This window comes from Pan troglodytes, chromosome 1, assembly GCF_028858775.2.
Source record: "Pan troglodytes isolate AG18354 chromosome 1, NHGRI_mPanTro3-v2.0_pri, whole genome shotgun sequence".
In the NCBI taxonomy this organism is placed as follows: domain Eukaryota; kingdom Metazoa; phylum Chordata; class Mammalia; order Primates; family Hominidae; genus Pan; species Pan troglodytes.
Window position 1 is genome coordinate 118,733,179 of NC_072398.2, and position 20,879 is coordinate 118,754,057.

A 20,879-nucleotide genomic window follows, 5' to 3' on the forward strand; every position below is an offset into this window, starting at 1 on the left:
CTGCTGACAGGCTATTAAGGGAAACCGGATATGCTAGTATTTGTTGAAATGATCATTAATTTGCTTAAATGCTGAAAACTTCAGATATGTAAACATCCACACTATTTGAACATTTTTTATACATCAAAGGATTTTCAAGTGCTTCTGTCTGGCTTGCATTTGCTAACATTGCAGCAGCAACAGCGCTGGAGTAGTTGAAAAGGGATGCATTAATCATTTGTAAAATGAGAGAGCAGAACAAGATTATGCTTTCTTAAGCAGAAATACATGAGCCATGGATGGCTTCAGGGTCTTTGGATCCTATGAAGCCATCAAACAAATTTTGCATATAGGCATATTCATTTTTCTAGGGATAAACTCCATGGCTTTTCTAAGATTCTCAAAAAGGTCCAGAACCACCAAAAGGTTTAAAAAATCACAGACTGGATTATTGTAAAGGCTTTTTCCAGCTCTAAGACTCTAAAGAAAATCAATGTCTTAGTTCCTTATGGAGTCTAACCTGGATGGGTCATTGACTTCATTTGTTTTGTCAAAGCCACAGTCAAGTGCTCCCTCTACACCACCCCCTCTTCCCAACAAAACATGCCCAAATTGTGCCATTTTTCACTTTGTACAAACAAGACTATTTCCCCCCCAAACAGCAAGATTTAACTTGTTTTAATGTAGTCTGCTATAAAAATGAAGACTTCTGCATGGTATATTTGGCTTTACAAACGTTAATGCCTAGTTAATGCTTGTGTTATATGGTACACATCATTACAATCTGTTGGCCAGTAACAGCTTTTGCAACATGGGTTAATACTAAAATTGTGAATCATGGAACTTTTACTTAGCACACACACACACAATCTACGCAAACTTAAATACTAATCTATAATACCTAACTGGGTTATTGGATCCATTGCAAGATTGTGCTTATTTATCTCAGAAGGTAGGCAACTAGCAAAAATACACATTTCTTTCGCATATCCCCACCCCCATATTACACTGTAAAAGAAATACATTATTCAGTGCACTTCCTAAGAAATAAACTTCCTTATAGTATCTCTCTCTATATATATCTATCCCAAAACAAAGGAAGAGCACAATGCAACTTTCAAGATTACCATTTAAAGCAAAAGAGACAATAACTCTCTGGCACTGTAGCCTCCTCTCCAGTTTAGAAAGTTTAGCTATTTTATCAACACTATTCGTTTTGGCTCTGCATAGGAATAAAGTTCAATGCATGATTGCCTTGGACAGTTTAAGATACCCCCTACATCATTTTGATAGACACCTTGGGGCATTAGTAGCATTTTTATTTTTCATGTATTTGCCTTTATCAAACTATAAGCTGTGGAGTTGCCAATATACTCCATTGTGATTTATACACTGATTTCCATCACCTGCCTTTTTACTATCAACTCTTATTAGATTAAAAGGAAATAGACTTAAATTATAGCAGGAGGTCAGGGCTGCTGGATAGATGTTGGCTCAGAGAATGTATGTGAAGACACCAAGGCCTCTCCTGTATGGACACAAAATCATATAACCACTGTGTCTGAGCTGGGTTGTGGATAGTCTTATTTGGCAGAGGGGGATAGCCATTATATTCTATGAACCTTGCCAGCTGTACTGGCCTACACAGTTGGAAAGTTTGGAGGCTTTTGTCCGCATAGACTTGCTATGATGAAAATGACAGAAGTTTCTAGAATGAAAGAGGTTGCAACTTGGCAGCTTGCAAGCTAAATCCAGCTGCAGAAGTGTTTGTTTAACCAGCACCATTTAAACATTTTAAAATCAGTTCTTGATATTTAAAAATGAGAATGTTTCTCATGAAAATTTGGATTTCAAAAAATGTGAAGAACTGGTAATCCTGGTTTAGCATTCTTGCACCACAGCAAGCAGATGGAGCTGAACAGATGCCCTTTTAAAATGCGGCTTGGGCACTTTAGTTTGCTACAGCTCCCACTGCTCCCAGCTGTTTTACATCGCTTGTGTGAGAGGCCTGTTTCACTCATTTATATGACCAGTTGAGTTTTGTGACACTGGGGTTAGTTTAGCTCTGCCTATTTATTTTTTTAATAGAGATGGGGTCTCACTATGTTGATGAGGCTGGTCTTGAACACCTGGTCTCAAGAGATCCTCCCATCTCAGCCTCCCAAAGTGATAAGATTACAGGCATGAGCCACTGTGCCTGGCCAGCTCTGCCTTTTTATGATACTGAAGATCTAGGCTTCATTTGGAATTTCCTCACCTTCCTGTGGACAAAATTCCTCCTTTGATTGCGTCCCAGCCACATCTAGTTGCTTCGGTAGGTAATCTTAATGTGCAGTTCTACTTGTCCTTTATGCTATATTGCAAACTCCAAAGATATAATCACACTAATATTTATGTGCTTAAGTGTGTGTATGTTAAACATGTAAAGGGGTAATGTATCTATACAGATATATGTATACTTCCCATTTAAGCAAAAGTTAATTTGGTTTTACAGATACAGATACCAGGTTCTGGCAGCTTGGAGAATAAGTGTAACAATTTGGTAAAACTTGTATAATTCTGACCTATAATATTACAGAGTGAATTTCAAGTTATTGCTTTTTGATTACAGAATAAAAAATTCATTCTCTTGCAAAACTTTTATACAGAATGAGTAACCATTTCCTATTCAAGTAACAGCAATCAGAATCAGAAGTTCCTTACACAACAGTAGATGCTTGAGACATTTTTTGAATGGAGATGTGATTTCATTCTGTTCAAGAACTTATGCAGGAAACTGGGAGTGACTTAATTTTTCAAAAGTACAAGAAAATCAGCACCCCAACTGCTTAGTGCTCAGGAGGGTTTCTCAAGGGCTCTATAAAGCTCAGCTTGTGGTGAGTTCACACCCACCTTTAGAAGGATTCCCATTCTACTTATGCAGCCTTGTTTCAGAACACAAAGCTTGTATTAAAACATTAAAAGAGGATTAAAAGCAGTGTTGGTTTTTAACATTCAGAATTCGCAGAGGATCTCATTTTCTGTAATTAAATGATCTATTTTGTGTTTTTTGCTGCAGAATCACATTCATATGGCAGTCATATTTCAGGCACTTTTAAAACATGTTCATCTGGAATAAAAATCTGCATGAACCACTTCTGCATAATTCAAAATGAGTGTTGAGTGATTCTAGTTCTCAAATAGATAGCAAATCACCACCTGGTGATTCGCTTTCTTCATCACAACATGACGGTGACTGCTGAGCTTGAGACATCTTTGAGGTGCCTTTCTGGCTTCAGTAAAAAGATGTGAGCCATAAAAATCCAAACTACTCAGTTTCTACTTAAAAAAATACAAAATGGTGAAATATACTAAATGTATTATACAGATGGTTTCAGCTACTATCAAAATAAATAACATAATCTGACTCAGAAGTCTGACTGAGCTTTTGGACGAAATCTGATGGAATGTCAAACGTGGAGACTCCCTCCTAGGGACTAGCTGCTGGTAGGCAAAAGTAACTCAACATCCTTACCATTTGCTACAACACTATTGGAAGAGCAGCTGCTGGCAAGGTCTTCTGCAGTGGTCAAAGAGGCTGCCTGGGAATGAGTTTTGGTCAATGGAGTGGTAGCAGATGGAGAAGGGGTGAGGCCAGGTTTCTTGGGTGGGATGGGTGGAGGGTTTCCTCTCTCAGCTCTGGGGATGGTTGGGGACTTGATTCCTGGAGACAGGGGGCTCAGGGGACTGGACACTTTCCCTGGAGTAGGTGAATGGCTTGTGTCACCTCTTGGATTGGCAGTGTTGGCCAGATTTCGATAGTCTGTGCCAAAGGGAGAGCTGTTGGGAGAGACTGGCTTGATTGGCCCTTGTTGGCTAGTGAATCTGGAGAGCACCTGAGTGACTGTGTTTCGGGCCAGCTGCTTGGCGGCAGAGTTGTCTATGAGGGTGGGGGATAAATCCCTGGATGGAGGGCTCTGTAGGCCACTGGCTTGTTGGTCCTGATCTGCTTGGGACTGAAATTTGTGGCGAGCTGCATGGAACCGTTGGTTGATCCCTACTTGGTAGGATGACTGGTAGCCAGGGCTGCTAGCTGATGACCCCAATAAACGCTTAGTGAGTACCGGCGAAGAGCAAGGAGAGGATGTTAGAGAGGAGGAGGCAGTGCTGCTGGGAGACAGTGAGCTCCCACTGGAAGGGAGGGGACTGGGCATTGGGACTGGAGTCTCAATCCCCACAGGACACCCACCATTCTCCACTGGTTTCTCTTGGGCCAATGCCGCAGATTTTTCCCGTGGAGGCACTTGGTTTTCTACATTGTTGCCTGCAGTCAGCTCCCTGGTAGTTTGTATCTCTGGGTCACAATGGCCATTGGTTTTTGCATATGAGTAAGCAGGAGTGGCAGGACCAGGCAGCCCGGTGTTTGTCATCTTGGCTATGTTGCTCCCATGGGTTCTTTCTGCTGGAAAACTCTCTGTTTGGCAAAACACAGACATTAGCATGACAGGCTCAGTTGCTGTGCCTTTGGACACGGTTACTGGTTTCTTCAATTGCTCATTAGGGCTACTGTGCTGGTGGGAAGCCTCTAGGTCCTTCACTATCTTCTTTAAACTTTCCATTTCTTCTTTCAGGGTTTTGGTCCGGTTCTCTTCTCGGTTCAGTTTTGCTCTCAGTTGTTCCCTTTCGATGTCAAACTCTGATAACTGCTTCTCTACCTGGGCCTCAGTCTGCAAGCCTCTCTTTCTCTCAGCTGCCAACTCTTCTTCCAGTTTACTCACCCGGCTCTTCTCCTTCTCCAATTTCAGGCTCAGCTCTCCTGCCTTCTGTCCTTCCTCGGCTGCCTTGTTGGTGGCTTTCTTGCACTCAAGCACTAGCATGGATGAGAGCTGCTTGTGGCGGGAGCGCTCCTCTTCCAGCTGACTAGAGAGCTTCTTCTGTTCTTTTTCAAACTTTTTCACTTGGGATTTTTCAAATTCCAACTAGAAAAAAAAAGAAAAGAGAGACATACTGACAAACTGTGATCAAGTAGACTGTCTTCGTTAGCTGTTCTCTGGTATACAGGATTAACATGCACATCACAGTGCTTAGATCAAGTATTTCTGAAATTTTAGAACACCTAACACAAAAAATGCACACACTATGATTTAATCTCTTTGATGATTTGGGAGGCACTTCTAGTTCCCATACTGTCTTGCAGTGATTAGTGGGAATATGATGTATCTTTGTGTTTCACGTATGTGGAGAGCATCAGAACCAATCAAAACAAGATAACAGAAAGCTGTATCAACCACATTTTGTGATGAATGTTGCTGAAAACAAACATTTTAAAGTTTCAGCAATAATTTTCTTGGGTCTCAGAAACAAACAAACACAAATAGTCGCATTTGAATCATACTTTTTTTTGGAGACTGAGTTTCACTCTTGTCTCCCAGGCTGGAGTGCAATGGTGCAATATTGGCTCACTGCAACCTCCGCCTCCTGGGTTCAGGCGATTCTCCTGCCTCAGCCTCCCGAGTAGCTGGGATCAGTCATGCGCCACCACACCCGCCTAATTTTGTATTTTTAGTAGAGACAGGGTTTTTCCATGTTGGTCAGGCTGGTCTCAAACTCCTGACCTTAGGTGATCCGCCCACCTCGGCCTCCAAAAGTGCTGGGATTACAGGCGTGAACCACTGTGCCCAGCCTGAATCATATTTTTTACACAAATATAGTCTGTTTTAATTGTCTTCCCAACCCTATTTGAGGCAGAGACTCTGCGTGAGAGGGAAAGGGTTGAAGAAACTCAGTGTTTTTCAAACTCTGAGATCCATTAATGGATGGGGAAACTAACTGAGCCACGACTAGAATTTTAAAAAAATATATAAACAGAAAACATCAATGTGTACTGTAGCAGTAGGGGTTATATATGATTTCATGAGATTTTTGTTTCAGGCGTAACTGTGTATGTCTACATATACTGGGTTGTGACATAAAATGTCACTTCTTACTGGGGGTTCTAAGTCAAAAGTTTGAGAGCTACAAGCGCTAAGTTACCATTCCCCAAAGAGTGTTCTACGGAACAATAATAATCCCACAGTGAGGGATCTATGCCAATAAAAGATTTTATAAAACCATGGATTTGCTAAACACAGAATACCCTATCTTGTTCTTGAAGACTCACAATGTGCTTCTGCATACTAAAGATCCTAACAAAGTTAGAAACCTGTTTAACTTTGCTTAATCCAGTAGTTCCTAAACTTATTTGACCACAAAGCCCCTTTTCTGAACAATACCAGCTGGCATCCTGCAGAATAATCTTTGGGAAATGCTGTTCCAGGCAAATGCTACTGTGAATCCCTCTACCTTAATTACCTGTTGAGTCAGCCTCTCTCTTTCCTTCTCTAGCATGTAGGTGACATCATCTCCTTCAGCCGTATCCTGTGCATGCCGCTGCCTTTCTTCCTCAAGGTCTAGGATCACCTTTAAAGAATTTTTTAAATTTCATTTTCAAATATCAAGGAGTCACATTTATTAATACAACCAATAATAAGTGCCAAATCAGGCACCTTAGATAGTTCCAGAGATCAAACAAACAAACGAATAAATGAAACCCAGCAAGGGCTATCAAGGAGCACACTGCCTTACAGTGAAAGACATGAAAGCTCTGTGTTAAACAGTAAGATACTTACTTTACTTGAAGTATGTAGAGAATGATATGCAAACAGAGAGAAGAGAGCAACTAATTAGCTAGAGGGGTTGAGGAGGTGTCGAGAATTAACAGAAATTCCAAGAAACTGCAGGCAGTTTGGTGTTGCTAGGGGCCAGGTGTAGGTGATGGAGCAAGACAGGACCACAGAAACCTGAAAGCTGAGATTTTCTTCTAAATGCTCAAATCACCAGAGGCACCAAAGAAGGAGCCTGAAATTCAACATTTCAAATAGGTGACATTCTAAGTGTGCGTTGTTTAACTAATAATATACATTTTTATATAGTTAGATAAGAGGTGGATAGACTCTCTTGACTTCCTACTGCATGTAAAAAGGCTCAAATATACAGACCTTAAATGGAGATTTTTCATACGCCCTTTTATTTAACTTGCCTACCCCTATTTCACTTATCCTGGTGCCAAAGGATTAAGCCCAATTTTAAGGAGAAGACAAATATATTTATTTTTCGAGACAGGGTCTTGCTTTGTCACCCAGGCTGGACTGCAGTTGTGCAATCATGGCTCACTGCTGCCTTGGCCTCCCGAGCTCAAGCGATTCTCCCACCTCTCAGCCTCCCAAGTAGCTGGGACTACAGGTGTGCGCCACCACGCCCAGCTGATTTTAGTATTTTTTGTAGAGATGGGGTTTTGCCATCTTGCCCAGGCTGGTCTCGAACTCCTGGGCTCAAGTGATCCACCCGCCTCAGCCTCCCAAAATGCTGGGATTACAGGTGTGAGCCATCACACATGGCCAAGAATACAAATTTAAAGAGACATTTTTCACATAATCCCATCTACAACTGCAAATATTCTGATTGCTTAGTAGCTTCTGCTCATGCTTCAGAAGTGCCTTGGCCCAGACCTCCAGGGTAGAGCACTCTTGTCCCAAAGGCCATTTCTTAGTCTTCTCACTAAAAATTTTTATGAGTGAAGAGAGTAAATTTTCTGGGACATGAAACCTGTCTATAAAAATAAAAATGAGCTCATGCCTGTAATCCCAGCACTTTTGGGAGGCAGAGGCAGGAGGATTGCTTGAGCCCAGGAGTTTGAGACCAGCCATTTCTTTCTCCCTCTCCCTCTCCCTCCCCATCCCCCTTCCTTCCTTTTGGGGAGACAGGGTCTTACTCTCACCCAAGCTGAAATGCAGTGGCATCATCTCGGCTTACTGCAATCTTTGCCTCCTAGGCTCAAGTGATCCTCCCACCTCAGCCTCCTGAGCAGCTGAGACTACAGGCATACACCACTATGGCCTGCTGATTTTTTGTAGAAATGGGGTGTCGCCATGTTGCCCAGGCTGGTCTCAAACACCTGGACTCAAGTGGTCCTTCTGCCTCAGCTTCCCAAAGTGATGGGATTACAGGTGTGACCCACTGTGCCCAACCCAAAACCCCATTTCTACAAAAAAATACAAAAATTAGCCAGGCATGGTGAGGTGTGCATGTAGTCCCAAGCTACTCAGGAGGCTGAGGTGGAAGGATCACCTCAGCCCAGGGAGGTTGAGGTTGCAGTGAGCCATGATTATGCCGTTGCACTCCAGCCCAGGCAACGGAGTGAGACTTTGTCTCAAAAAAAAAAAAAAAAAAAAAACAAAAAAAAAAACAGGCCAGGAGTGGTGGCTCATGCCTGTAATCTCAGCACTTTGGGAGGCCAAAGTAGGTGGATCACCTGAGGTTGGGAGTTCGAGACCAGCCTGACCAACATGGAGAAACCCTGTCTCTACTAAAAATACAAAATTAGCCAGGCATGGTGGCACATGCCTGTAATCCCAGCTACTCGGGAGGCTGAGGCAGGAGAATCACTTGAACCCAGTAGGCGGAGGTTGTGGTGAGCCAAGATTGTGCCATTGCACTCCAGCCTGAGCAACAAGAGTGAAACTCTGTCTCAAAAAAAAAAAAAAAAAAAAAAAGGAGACTGGTGCTGTGGTGTATGCTTGTAGTCCCAGATACTAGGGAGGCTGAGGTGGATCACTGGAGCCCAAGAGTTCCAGGCTATAGGGTGCTATGATCGCACCTGTTAATAGCCACTGTACTCCCGCCCAGGCAACACAGCAAGACCCTGTCTCTCAAAATAAATGAAAGAAAAAAAATTTGGCACATTTCCTTTTTTTAATCTAATTTTTCAATTTAATAGAAAGACATGCTTTTGGCCAAAAGTGGTAAGTCTTATCTTCTCCCTTTTGGGAGTCCTCAAAAATTACAGAAATGGAATAAAAAGACTAAAACCCCACAAAGGAGAGAGCCTCTAGCAGAGAAAAAATTTTAATAATATTTTGAAGAAGAAAAGAGGCTGGAGTTGTGCTAACTACTTTAGTTTGAAGGAGGGAAGCTGTTTTGCCTTGCAGAGCCCCAAAGAGATGGAACCTGGAGGTGGCAGGTACTGCAGAGGAGAGGTGAAATGTAGAATAGAAAACAGGAGAACTGGCTCAAAGCCTGTTTTTTTGTTTGTTTGTTTTGTGTTTTTTTTTTTTTTTTTTTTGAGACAGAGTCTTGCTCTGTCACCCAAGCTGGATTACCGTGGTGTGATCTCAGCTCACTGCAACCTCCACCTCCTGGGCTCAAGCTATTCTCCTGCCTCAGCCTCCCGAGTAGCTGGGATTACAGGAACGCCACCATGCCTGGCTAATTTTTGTATTTTTAGCAGAGATGGGGTTTCACCATGTTGGCTGGCCTGGCCTCGAACTCCTGACCTCAAGTGATCTGCCTGTCTTGGCCTCCCAAAGTGCTGGGATTACAGGCATGAGTCACTGTGTCTGGCCTTCAAAGCCTGTATTTTCAGAATTATTTGTCCCTTCACCCTGATTCCTGCACACAGACCATCAGCATCTGGCCTCTGTCACATCTACTATTCCCAAATCCTGAGCCTGTCACACTCAAGAAATAGTGTGACAGGCTCAGGATTTGGGAATAGTAGATGTGACAGAGAATGGTGGTGGGAAAAGAGGATTAAATTTGTTCTGGGTAAGGGTTAAGGAGAGGAAAGGGAGGCGGGGTGTAAGATAACTAAATCTGCACCTATATAAAAGAAAGTAATATAAATGTCTAAAATTGATAAAGCAAGAGAGAACAGTGCAGTATTTAGAAATATGGAGGTTAGCTACCAAAGTGAATGGCTAAAAGAAAAAACTGGTTGCCTGTGAATACTGGGGAGGATGGGGAATGAGAAGAGGTGGAATAGAAAACTGTTTTTCATCATAAGCACAATGACCATGTAATTTATTATTCAAACCAGAACATTTCTGACAGTCAAAGGGAATATGGTTAATAACTAAGCCAAGGTGACAGGCATAAGCTGAGACTATGAGCACCCTAATTATAAGCCTCTAGGTACTGTTTGATTTCTAACAAAGTCAGTCTTCTACTTTGATAAACCACTTAAACTTGAACCTGGGAGGCGGTGGTTGCAGTGAGCCAAGATTGTACCACTGCACTCCAGCCTGGGTGACAGAGTGAGACTTCACCTCAAAAAAAAAAAAAAAAAAAAAAGAATAGATAGGTACTTTGTTTCAAAAATTTAATATTCACTTAAAACATTTAGCACTGCAATATAGTATAAGAAATTTTGAATTATTTTTAACTTCTTCCTCTCTCCAATCACCTAGAGACACAAACTGTCCCTAGTACACCTTCCACGGGCATGAAAGCTAGCCCAACTAGCTTCAACACAACTCAGTCACCTCATGGATGAAGTGGAAATAAAGCCTGCCTATTAAACAAGAATGTTGTGAAGATTTTTAGAGGATTATGTAAAAGCTCCCCCTCCACCCAATTTAGGCAACTAACTCCCACCCACTGATACCTTTTAAATTGGAGTGTAAATGTTTTCAGATTACTTCATTCTAACCAGAGGTTAAACATTTTTGGGTCTTGGGTAACTTGGAGAATCTGATTAAAGCTATGGAAAAAATACATTTCCTACAAAAATGCATAAACTCTGAACATTCTGTCTATTTTCTGGGGGACTGTGGAACATCTGAGGCCTATCCATGGTTAAGAAGTTCCACTCTGGCCTTTCATTTGGCTTCTGTGAAGGGAAAGAAAAGATCATGGGCAAGATCCAGAGCCTAGAAAATGTATCAGATGCAATTTAAGCAGATGGCTCTAATGCTGGTAACCATAAAAGTAAGGTCCACCAAATTTTGCAGCTGCTAACCCTATTTTTCAGATGAAAATGTTTCCTACCAAATGCACTGATAACTGCCTTGTTGGCATAAATCTAAGCTGACAGTGTTTTAAAAATGAAGATTGTAGCCAAGCATCTTTTACAGGCCAAATTTGAGGAGTAAATGACAAGATGACAAGTTGGTGAATAAATTCACAAGCACTAGAATTCCAGTAAGATGAAGCAGAGGAAAGCACAGGTTTGCCTTCTTAGGGCTTGTTAGAAATGGAAACACACACACACACTCTTTACTAATAGGGTAGAACAGCTTTAAGGTAAATACTGTAAATAACCATAAGGTTTGCCTTCCTATTTTAGGGCTTGTTAAATATGGAAACACACACACACACACACACACACACACACACCTCACTAATAGAGTAGAACACCTTTAAGGTAAATAAACCTAGGGACTGTTTATGGTTTCATGAGCAACAAAATGCAATGAAACTCAAAACTAGGAATAATAGGAATAAATGAAAATAATCTATTGGCTTCTGTGTTTATCCTCAGGTAAATTCTTTCTCTCCCTTGGATATAGCATGCCTCAAATACCTGTTAATCTTTTTATTTATCTCTTAAGTAAGCAAATAGAGAACACTCCCGTCAGCTACAAGCTTGGCCAAACCCCAAAGTTTGAATGATCAAGAACTGAAAAAACATACAAAGTGTTTTGGAGTGACATATCAAGAAGAAATGCTGTCTTAAATAACGTGTCTGGCACATTCTCTAAACTTAACATTTGCAATAAGCTGTGTTTTCTTTTTTATCTCCTGGCTCTTACATAAACTAAGGGGCTTTTTGATACCCGTGAGATGTCCCAATTGAATTACTGTGAAAAACTGGCAGCTGACAAGAAAGTATCAGGCATAATTTATAAAGACTTCACAAAGATTTACACATCAACTGAGGTGAACCTACCTTCCGGTGCCTGCTCTCAGCAGCAGCCAGCTGGGACAGCATGCGCTCCTGCATGTTCTTGCACTGCTTCATCACAACCTTAAGAATAGAGAGTGGGTTTGTGCAGACTGGCTGCTTTTCGCCATCATTTTTCTCCTTCAGTGTTTCAAAATCTCTCTGTAGAGCCATTAAAGGATCACTGATGTTATATTTTCCATAGCGTTCTTCAATGAAAGTATCTCTGTGTTGGGCCTGGGAAAGAGGAAAAAAAATAAGCATCTTGCTTTTTAAAACTACTGAGGAAGGGGGATTTGCTATCCAGTGGTTATACATTAAAGGTTGTGGTATTAGTATAAATGTAACCTACTAATTACAAGTCAGATTGAGCCATCTAAAGAAACAGCATTAGAAAGGTGGCATGGTATATTAACAAGAACAAATACTTATAAAGCACTATGTATTAGACATTGTTTTAAATATTTATAGTCAGATTAACTTGTTTAAAATTTACAACCCTGTAAGGTAGTGCTATCATCTCGATTTTGCTGATGAGAAAACTATTCCTGGTTACTCATCTAGCAAGCTGTCTGAATTGGGATTTAAACCCAGGCAGCCTGGCCCCAAAGTCTGTGTCCTTAACCTCTGTGCTTACTGACTCTGCTTATATCTGCTTATGAATGCTTATATTACCAGCAGGTACATCTTATTTTTTTCCGTGTTATGGCACTAGCATTTCTAAAACATGTTAAGTATGATAATTTTATGAGTTTATATATTTAGAGACCTAACAAAATGCCAGCAGATATATAAAGTGTGCAAAATATAAGCAGGATTACATTACAATCTAGGGCTACTTGTGATCTGTACATATGAACCATTACTCAGTTGTTGATGGGTCAAGGAGGATGGAGGCACCTCATAACCAGACATGCAGACAAAACCACTTCCACCTGCTGCCAAATTCCACCCCCTCTTCTTGTCTCTGGTTGTTACTTTCCATTCTCTTTTCTGTCTCTTTCAAGGCTTGATGAGCCTTGGGGATGAGCATGTAAGAAAGGGATGCAAGCTGGTGCTTGGAGTCTGGTCAAGGACGTTAGCCCTGGGTACCCAGTTGGGAGTATAAGGATCAGGAAGTGGGTGGAAAGATATTCCTAGGCTTCCCTCTTTCCTTATCTCTGTAGGAAGAGCTTGAAGAACTCCATATGAGCATCATACATTACATGTACATTACTTTTTACTTATTACACAGATATTTAAAAGTTTCTTGAGATATTTTACAATGAAAAATGAAGTGTTAACACGGTTGAAGAAACTAAAAAGTCACAGCAAAGTACTATATAATTTAAGCTTTCAAATTAAATCTGGTTATGAAAACTACTATTATTTATCCATTTTAAAAAACTAATCAGTAGTCATGTTTTCTTAGCACTGCCATCCACAAATAGGAGCCTGTTTAAAAAAAAGGGAAATTTGCAATTCATTGGCTATGCTTTAATTTAAAGGAACCTGTAAGAAAATAAAGCAAACGTGGGTTTTTTTTTTAACACAGAAGTATTTCAGTGCTGAAAATCTGAAGACTTCTTCTTCACTGACTGTCCAATTTAGGCCCCAGGAATCACTTAGCCTTATGGTAAAATTTTACGTTCTTATCAGCTGGCAAATGTTCAAAGCAGTTAGAAATTCTGGGTTTTACTTCTGGCTTGACTGCAGCCATCTTACTTTATGACATTACTGGAGTATTTGGATGTTATTTGTATACTGGAAATATGAAGAGAGAAATCCATTTCTTTAAGTTACTAATAACTATCTTTCTAGCCTTATGGTGTGTGTGTGTGTGTGTGTGTGTGTGAATTAAAAGTGGGGGAGGTATAAAACACAGAGTCTAAGATGAAACTCTACTTTTTTTTTTTTTTAGATGGAGTCTCGCTCTGTCGCCCAGGCTGGAGAGCAGTGGCACAATCTTGGCTCACTGCAAGCTCCACCTCTCGGGTTCACGCCATTCTCCTGCCTCAGCCTCCCAAGTAGCTGGGACTACAGGTGCCCACCACCACGCCCGGCTAATTTTTGTATTTTTTAATAGAGACGGGGTTTCACCATGTTAGCCAGGATGGTCTCGATCTCCCGACCTCGTGATCCACCCGCCTTGGCCTCCCAAAGTGCTGGGATTACAGGCGTGAGCCACTGCGCCTGGATGAAACCCTACTTTTTCAGCTCCAAGTTAAAAAGGAAATTCACAGTAAAATTTCAAAATAACCTCCAGTCCATTTAGGATGGAGAAAGAAAAGATCAGCTCCAGAACCAGCCATTCTTCTTCTTATTTTAAAACATGGTGAATGGCCGGCCGCAGCATCTCATGTCTGTAATTCCAGCACTTTGGGAGGCAGAGGCAGGAGAATCACTTGAGCCCAGGAGTTTAAGACCAAACTGGGCAAAATAGGGAGACCTTGTCTCTACAAAAAACAAAAAATTAGCTGGGCATGACGGCATGTGCCTGTAGCCCCAGCTACTTGGGAGGCTGAAGCAGGAGGATTGGTTGAGCCTAGGATCTAGGCTGCTATGAGCTCTGATTATACCACTACATTCCAGCCTGGTTAACAGAAGAAGAACCTGTTTCTAAAAATACATAAATAAATAAAACATACTGAAAGTAAAACCAAAAGGCTAGTTGTATTTTAAAAGCAACAGTGCCAAACAACATGGGACTCATCAATGTTTCCCTTTTACCATGTTTCTTTAAATTCAGCTATAAAAACCTGAAATTGATTACCTGTAACTCACTGAAAGTATCAAATTTTTTTTTTCTTTTTTCTTTTTTGTTTGAGACAGGGTCTGGCTCTGTCAACCAGGCTGCAGTGTAATGGTGTGATCACAGCTCACTGCAGCCTTGACCTCCTGGGCTCAAGTGATCCTTCCACCTCAGCCTCTTGAGTAGCTGGGACTAAAGGCACATACCACCTCACCCAGCTATGTTTTTTTTTTTTTCCCCCACTTTTTAAGGCCATGTTTAGAAAAATAGAAAAGTTTAGAAAAAGAAGCAAAAGAAAAAATAATCTCTTTATGCAGCTGAAATACTACTTTTCTAACTGTCACATTTCTTATTCATGATAGCCATTTCAGTATGGTTAGTGATGGTAAAGGAATAACTATTGGCACTGCTGGTTTAGTAGGGCAAAAAGGAAATAGAAAAAGTAAACCCAAATACTTTTAATAACCTTTTCCTTTTCAGAGCACCATGGAGAAAGTGGGATGGAGGAGTAGGAGCTGGGACTACAATTCATGACCTTGATATCAGATCTGCTGAGAAGCTGTCTGTCTGGTTTGAGTAGAATATAGTTAACTAATCCCCAAAATATGACTTTTAAAACCCACACTGTGATTACCCTGTATAATTAATAAGCACCACAGAGTTATGAGTAATAGACAAAGAGCTTCTTTGGTGAGGTCTCAGCCTGAGAACAGTTGTTTGGCTGTCTGCTTTCTCCTGTAGTACTTCATAGTAATTCCATAATCACTTGCATAGCAATTACAAGTTGTATAATACAGACGGTTTTGCCTGTAAAGGAAAAGGATCTGTGGAATAACCTCAAGAAGACTCCTTGTCAGAGAGCGATTCTCTTAAGTACATTCTAATATGGGGTCAAATATAGGAAAGGTGAATTCAAAGTCTATATTTATTATATCAAACACTGGACTGGAACATGGGAGACAGAACATGGTATTTTTCAATCAACTTAATGATTCAGTCAGGTGAACTATATGGATTACAGGTTTAACAGTATAAATAATAAAAAAACCCCAAAACAGATATTAAGATTTGAAGAATGAAGAGATTTAATGGGGGTGTGTAATGATGATCTATTCCTGCATACCAATCACCCCCAAAGTAGGCAGCCTAAATAATAAACATTAAAAAAAAAATCTCACAGTTTTGGAGGGTCAGGAATCTGGGAGGGGCTTAGCTGGGTGGTTCTGGCTCAGGGTCTCATGAGGTTGCAATCAAACTGTTGGTCAGGGCTGTAGTCATCTGAAGCCATGACTGGGACTGGTGGACCCACTTCCATGCTTACTTACTCACATGACTGTTGGCGTAGGCCTTGGCTCCTTACAAGTGCCAGCTTCCCACACGGCAAGTGACCCTCAGCCCCATAAAAGAGACAGAGACCAAGATGGAAGTCCCAATGTCTTTTATAACCTAATCTTGGAAGTGACACACCATCATTTCTGATGTATTCTATCAGTCACACAGACCAACTCTGGTAAATTTGCGGGCAGACTACCCAAGGGTGTGAATATCAGGGGTTAGAGATCACTGGGAGCCATCTTGGAGGCTGGCTACAAGGTCAATGACTAGATGTGCTACCACTATCATTTATATCTCAGGTCAAAATTTAAAGACCAAACACCTATATTCAAAACTATCAAAGCTGAGTTGTAATATATTAATGATATTTCAGTTACTTTATAAGAAATTTTAAATGATCTTAGATTTGAGTTTGGGGGGGGTTTAGTAATAAAAATAAAGTAAATTCAATTTTATTATTTTTAATTCAATAACAACACACACTTTAACTGAACAGAAATTCCTACATTGTCAGAAAACATGATGGTCTTTAATTTCAGACAGCAGAAAAATAACTGGCTGGTTAGACAGATTCAATAACAGAGGGTATTATCACAGCAGCCAGAGCACACTAGTCATCTATTACTCATTTATTTTTACTATCACAGGCTGAATGAAACACACCACTACTGAAAGCTTAAAATCAAATCACATAATCTTCTTAGAGTCGGCCATACTTGCTCTCCAAAAGTTTCAGCTGTGTTATTCCTAACTTCAAAAGGAAATATGAAGTAGTCACCTCCTCCCCACTTCCCAGTACAGTGTGTGTGTATATTCCAATCTTAAAGTAGGAAATCAATTTCTTTTTATTCTTTGGCACCAACATGAAAAATCGTTCAAAATCCAATGGTGAAGAATTAAGGCTCATTTAATTGGAAGTTTATATTCAACTATAAGGTTTTATTTTCAAGACTCAGGCTGGTACCATAACTGGATTAGGATGTATTTTTGCCACTAAAGAGACAATTCTGAAGTGATATTTTAAAAAGTAATCAGCAATGTGAACATCATAGGTCTTCAAAGAAATCTGAATACTTCATGCCAGGGACCAGAACAACAATATGATTCCAAGTATTTGGTTAATGCTACCAAAAGCATGTTAAAAGGAATCATTATCACATGCACACTGAATCTATTTACTGTCAAGTAATTCACACTATAGATAAACTATAAGTAGTTTATAGCAACCTGAGCAACCGGAAATAAAGCAAACATTCTGGATAAAGATGACAACAATATTATAAGAAAACCCTTGTTCTGGAAGTTCCTTTATAATTGCTGAACGAGAACTAGATTTTAATGTTTGATACTAATAAAAGAGCTGATTTAGCCTCATTTAAATTAAACTTTATTTTTTGGAAAATAGTACAAAAATTTAACATGACAGTAAAGAGAGAAAACTGTCATGATTTAAAAATATTTCAGGCCAGGTGCAGTGGCTCACAGCTATAATACCAGCACTTTGGGAGGCCAAGGCAGGCAGATCACTTGAGGTCAGGAGTTCAAGAACAGCCTGGCCAATGTGGTGCAACCCCATCTCTACTGAAAATACAAAAATTAGCCAGGTGTGGTGACTCACACCTGTAATCCCAGCACTTTGGGAGGCCAAGGTGGGCAGATCACTTCAGGTGAGGAGTTCAAGACCAGCCTGGCCAACATGGTGAAACCCCATTTCTACTAAAAATACAAAAATTAACTGGGCATGGTGGCATACGCCTGTAATCCCAGATACTCAGGAGGCTGAGGCACGAGAATCACTTGAACCTGGGAGGGAAAGGTTGCAGTGAGCCAAGATCGCACCACTGCACTCCAGCCTCGGTGATAGAGTGAGACTCTGTCTCAAAAATATTTTAACTAACTGTGAAATAGAATGAACTTCAAATATTCCCTCTGGAGTCAACCTGCAACCATAAATATTTATAAAAGCAATTATTTACATAAGGACAGATGACCATTTATTATTATTTGACTAAAGCGTACTAAATTCTATTCAAGACTAAAAATAGTTTAGTATAAATAGGTATAAGTGTGGCACTTCTAGCCCACAGGCTGCTTGCTGGTAGCATAAGAATATGAGTAAACAGGCTGGGCGCAGTGGCTCACATCTGTAATACCAGCACTTTGAGAGGCCGAGGCAAGTGATCACCTGAGGTCAGAAGTTCGAGAGCAGCCTGGCCAACATGGCGAAACCCCGTCTCTACTAAAAATACAAAAATTAGCTGGGTGTGGTGGTGGGCGCCTGTAATCCCAGCTACTTGGGAGGCTGAGGCAGGAGAATTGCTTGAACCTGGGAGGCGGAGGTTATAGTGAGCTGAGATTGCTCCACTGCACTCCAGCCTGGGCGACAGAGCGAGACTCTCTTAAAAGAAAAAAAAAAAGAATATGAGTAACAGTATAATGTAGCTACTTCAACATTCAAATTCCAGAGTCCTGTGAAATGTTCTAATGAAACTGAAATCAAATGTGTTGAGATTTTTTTTTCTTTTTGTTCTTACTTGTTCAGTGTAGGTAGGTGGTTGAAACAAATTATATGTACATTCTGGACTGAGTCCACAAGAATAACTTTTTGAGGTGGGGAAGAAAATGTGTTTAGGAATTCAACAATTACTGAACAGATTAATGAACTGATAAAGGGAGAATGCTCTGAATATAAATTAAGAATTTTAAAGTATAATTTAAAAATAATTTATTTTTGGCCGAGGCGGGAAGATCACCTGAAGTCAGGAGTTTGAGACCAGTCTGGCCAACATGGTGAAACTCTGTTTCTACTAAAAATATAAAAATTAGCCAGGCATGGCGGCACATGCCTGTAGTCCCCACTTGGGAGGCTGAGGCAGGAGAATTGCTTGAACCTGGGAGGCAGAGGCTGCAGTGAGCCAAGATCGCGCCACTGCACTCCAGCCTGGGCAACAGAGTGAGACACTGTCTCAAAACAAAACAAAACAAAAACCAAAAAACATTATTTTTTAGAGCATTTTTGGGTTCACTGAAAAATGCAGCAGCAGGTACAGAGATCTCTCATATATCCCCCGCCCCACACAGGCACAGCCGCCCCCATTATCAGTATCATCACCAAAGTGGTACATTTGTTCCAGTTGAAAAAAGTATTATTTTAAATGATACATTAGATCCTAATCTCTTTTTTTCGGGAGACCGTACATTTCTGAAAATACAATGGGAAGATGCATACCTTATACCATATACAAAAATAAAAATGCATCACAGACCTAAAGAGAAAACTGCAATAGGCAAAAGCATATGAAGAAGTGCCTAAGTCATTAGGGATCAGGGAGGTGTAAGTTAAAAAAATAAAAAGATACCACTATACAGCCACTAGAATGGCTAATATGACAGACTGACAACATCAAATGTTGGAAGGAATGTAGAGTAAGTAGAACACTCACACATTGCTAGTGAGAGTATAAAACAGTACAGTTACTTTGGAAACTGATCTGGAAATTTCTCATAAAGTTAGACAAATCCTACCTGTAATTCTACTTGTAAGTATTAAATATTAATCCAAAAGATATGAAAACACATTTCTACAAGAGTTTTATACAATAAAGCTGCTATAGCAGCTTTATTCATAATAGCCCCAAACTAGAAATAATCAGATATCAATCAACAGGAGAATAAACAGAATGTGGTGCATTTATAAAATGGAATACTAGACAGCAATAAAAAGGAACAAAGTGCTGATACATACAGTGACACTGATGAACCTGAACATCATACTGAACAAAAAAAAGAGGCCAGGCATAAAAGAGTATGTTCCATGTGACTTTGTTTAGATGAAGTTGTGGAATAAACAAAACCGAACTATGGTGAACAAAAAATCAGAAGAGTGGTTTCCTCTGGGGACAGGGGGATGATTGACTGGGAAGGGGCACAAGATCCTGGTGTGATAAGAATGTTCTGTGTCTTGATAGGAGTGTGGGTTATGTGGATGTGTGCATCTGTAAAAACACATTGAATTGAAATGTTTAAGATCTGTGCATTTCACTATATCCAAATTATACCTCCAGTTAAACAATGTAAAATGTAAATATATATAATAAAAGTTATAAGGAAACAAGTTATATGTAGTATATGTTTTACATACAGTATTTCCAAAACAGATAGGAAGGTCAAATCAAAGTATTTTTAACAATAATGACAGCAAAAACAACAGAGACGTTAACACTCAAGCGTTTATTGCCTGCGAAACAGTGTGCTTTTTACATATCTAATCTATTCCTAACAGCATTCCTCATGAAGTAAACATCACTATTATCTTCATTTTATAGAAAAACTGAATATCAAACACGTGACTTTCCCAAGGTCACAAAGCTAATTAAGTAGTGAAGAACAATAAGTGTTATATATAGTTAAGTGCTGACTATGTTAGCTGATTGAGTAATACAGAAATACATCCCCAGGACTTTGTAGGAATGAATTTCAATTTAGTAGGTCTTGATCAGTAACTTAAAAATGAAACAAAACAGAATAAAAAACACTGCAGAGCACTGAATGTTAGAAGATGCATTTTGAGGAACTTTTCTTCTAGCATAAGAATATAGGTGTGTACCCCGGGTCACAATGCAAAGTCTACTTTTTAATATGTGTTACTGTCCAAAAAGTTTGAGAAACACTAGAATGGAATGAAGAATGCAAGAAATCTGAATCCTGAATCTATCATTTTAAACAATTTAAGCTATGATAAACATGCAAATTCTAACAGAAATGATAAGTAATCGGTATTATTGTTTATTTTAAACTAACAAATGTTATAAAGTCGATAAACCAGGAGAGGTTTGGTCTAACATCAAATATACACAATGTAACAAAAAATAAACAACACAACACATCTCTGTGTTATCAGGGTTAAACAACCAAAATACTATTAGAGAAATCTGGGAAAGTTTTCTGGACTTGTGCATGATTTGCAGGGCCCAGGCTTTGAATGGTTTGAATACTTAATGTTTGCTGGGTACTGTGTATTATAAGCAACGTGAGTAATGACATGGGAACAGAGATGTGACTATGTAAGATGTAGTCCACTGCCCTCAAGGAGCTTAA

At 40.0% G+C, this 20,879-nt stretch overlaps 1 protein-coding gene across 2 annotated transcripts in view; it reads right to left on the minus strand.

The window, feature by feature from the left end:
* Window positions 1-640: 640 nt before the first annotated feature.
* CTTNBP2NL (CTTNBP2 N-terminal like) overlaps window positions 641-20,879 on the minus strand; it is a 65,113-nt gene continuing 44,874 nt past the window's right edge. For both annotated transcript variants that reach the window (XM_513635.6, XM_001158090.6), the window contains exons 4-6: window positions 11,723-11,953; window positions 6,310-6,417; window positions 641-4,937 (exon numbers count right to left, since the gene is read on the minus strand). In XM_513635.6, the coding sequence (XP_513635.1) occupies window positions 3,456-4,937; window positions 6,310-6,417; window positions 11,723-11,953 (1,821 nt within the window). In that variant the 3' untranslated portion in view covers window positions 641-3,455. The remainder of the gene's footprint in view (window positions 4,938-6,309; window positions 6,418-11,722; window positions 11,954-20,879) is intronic.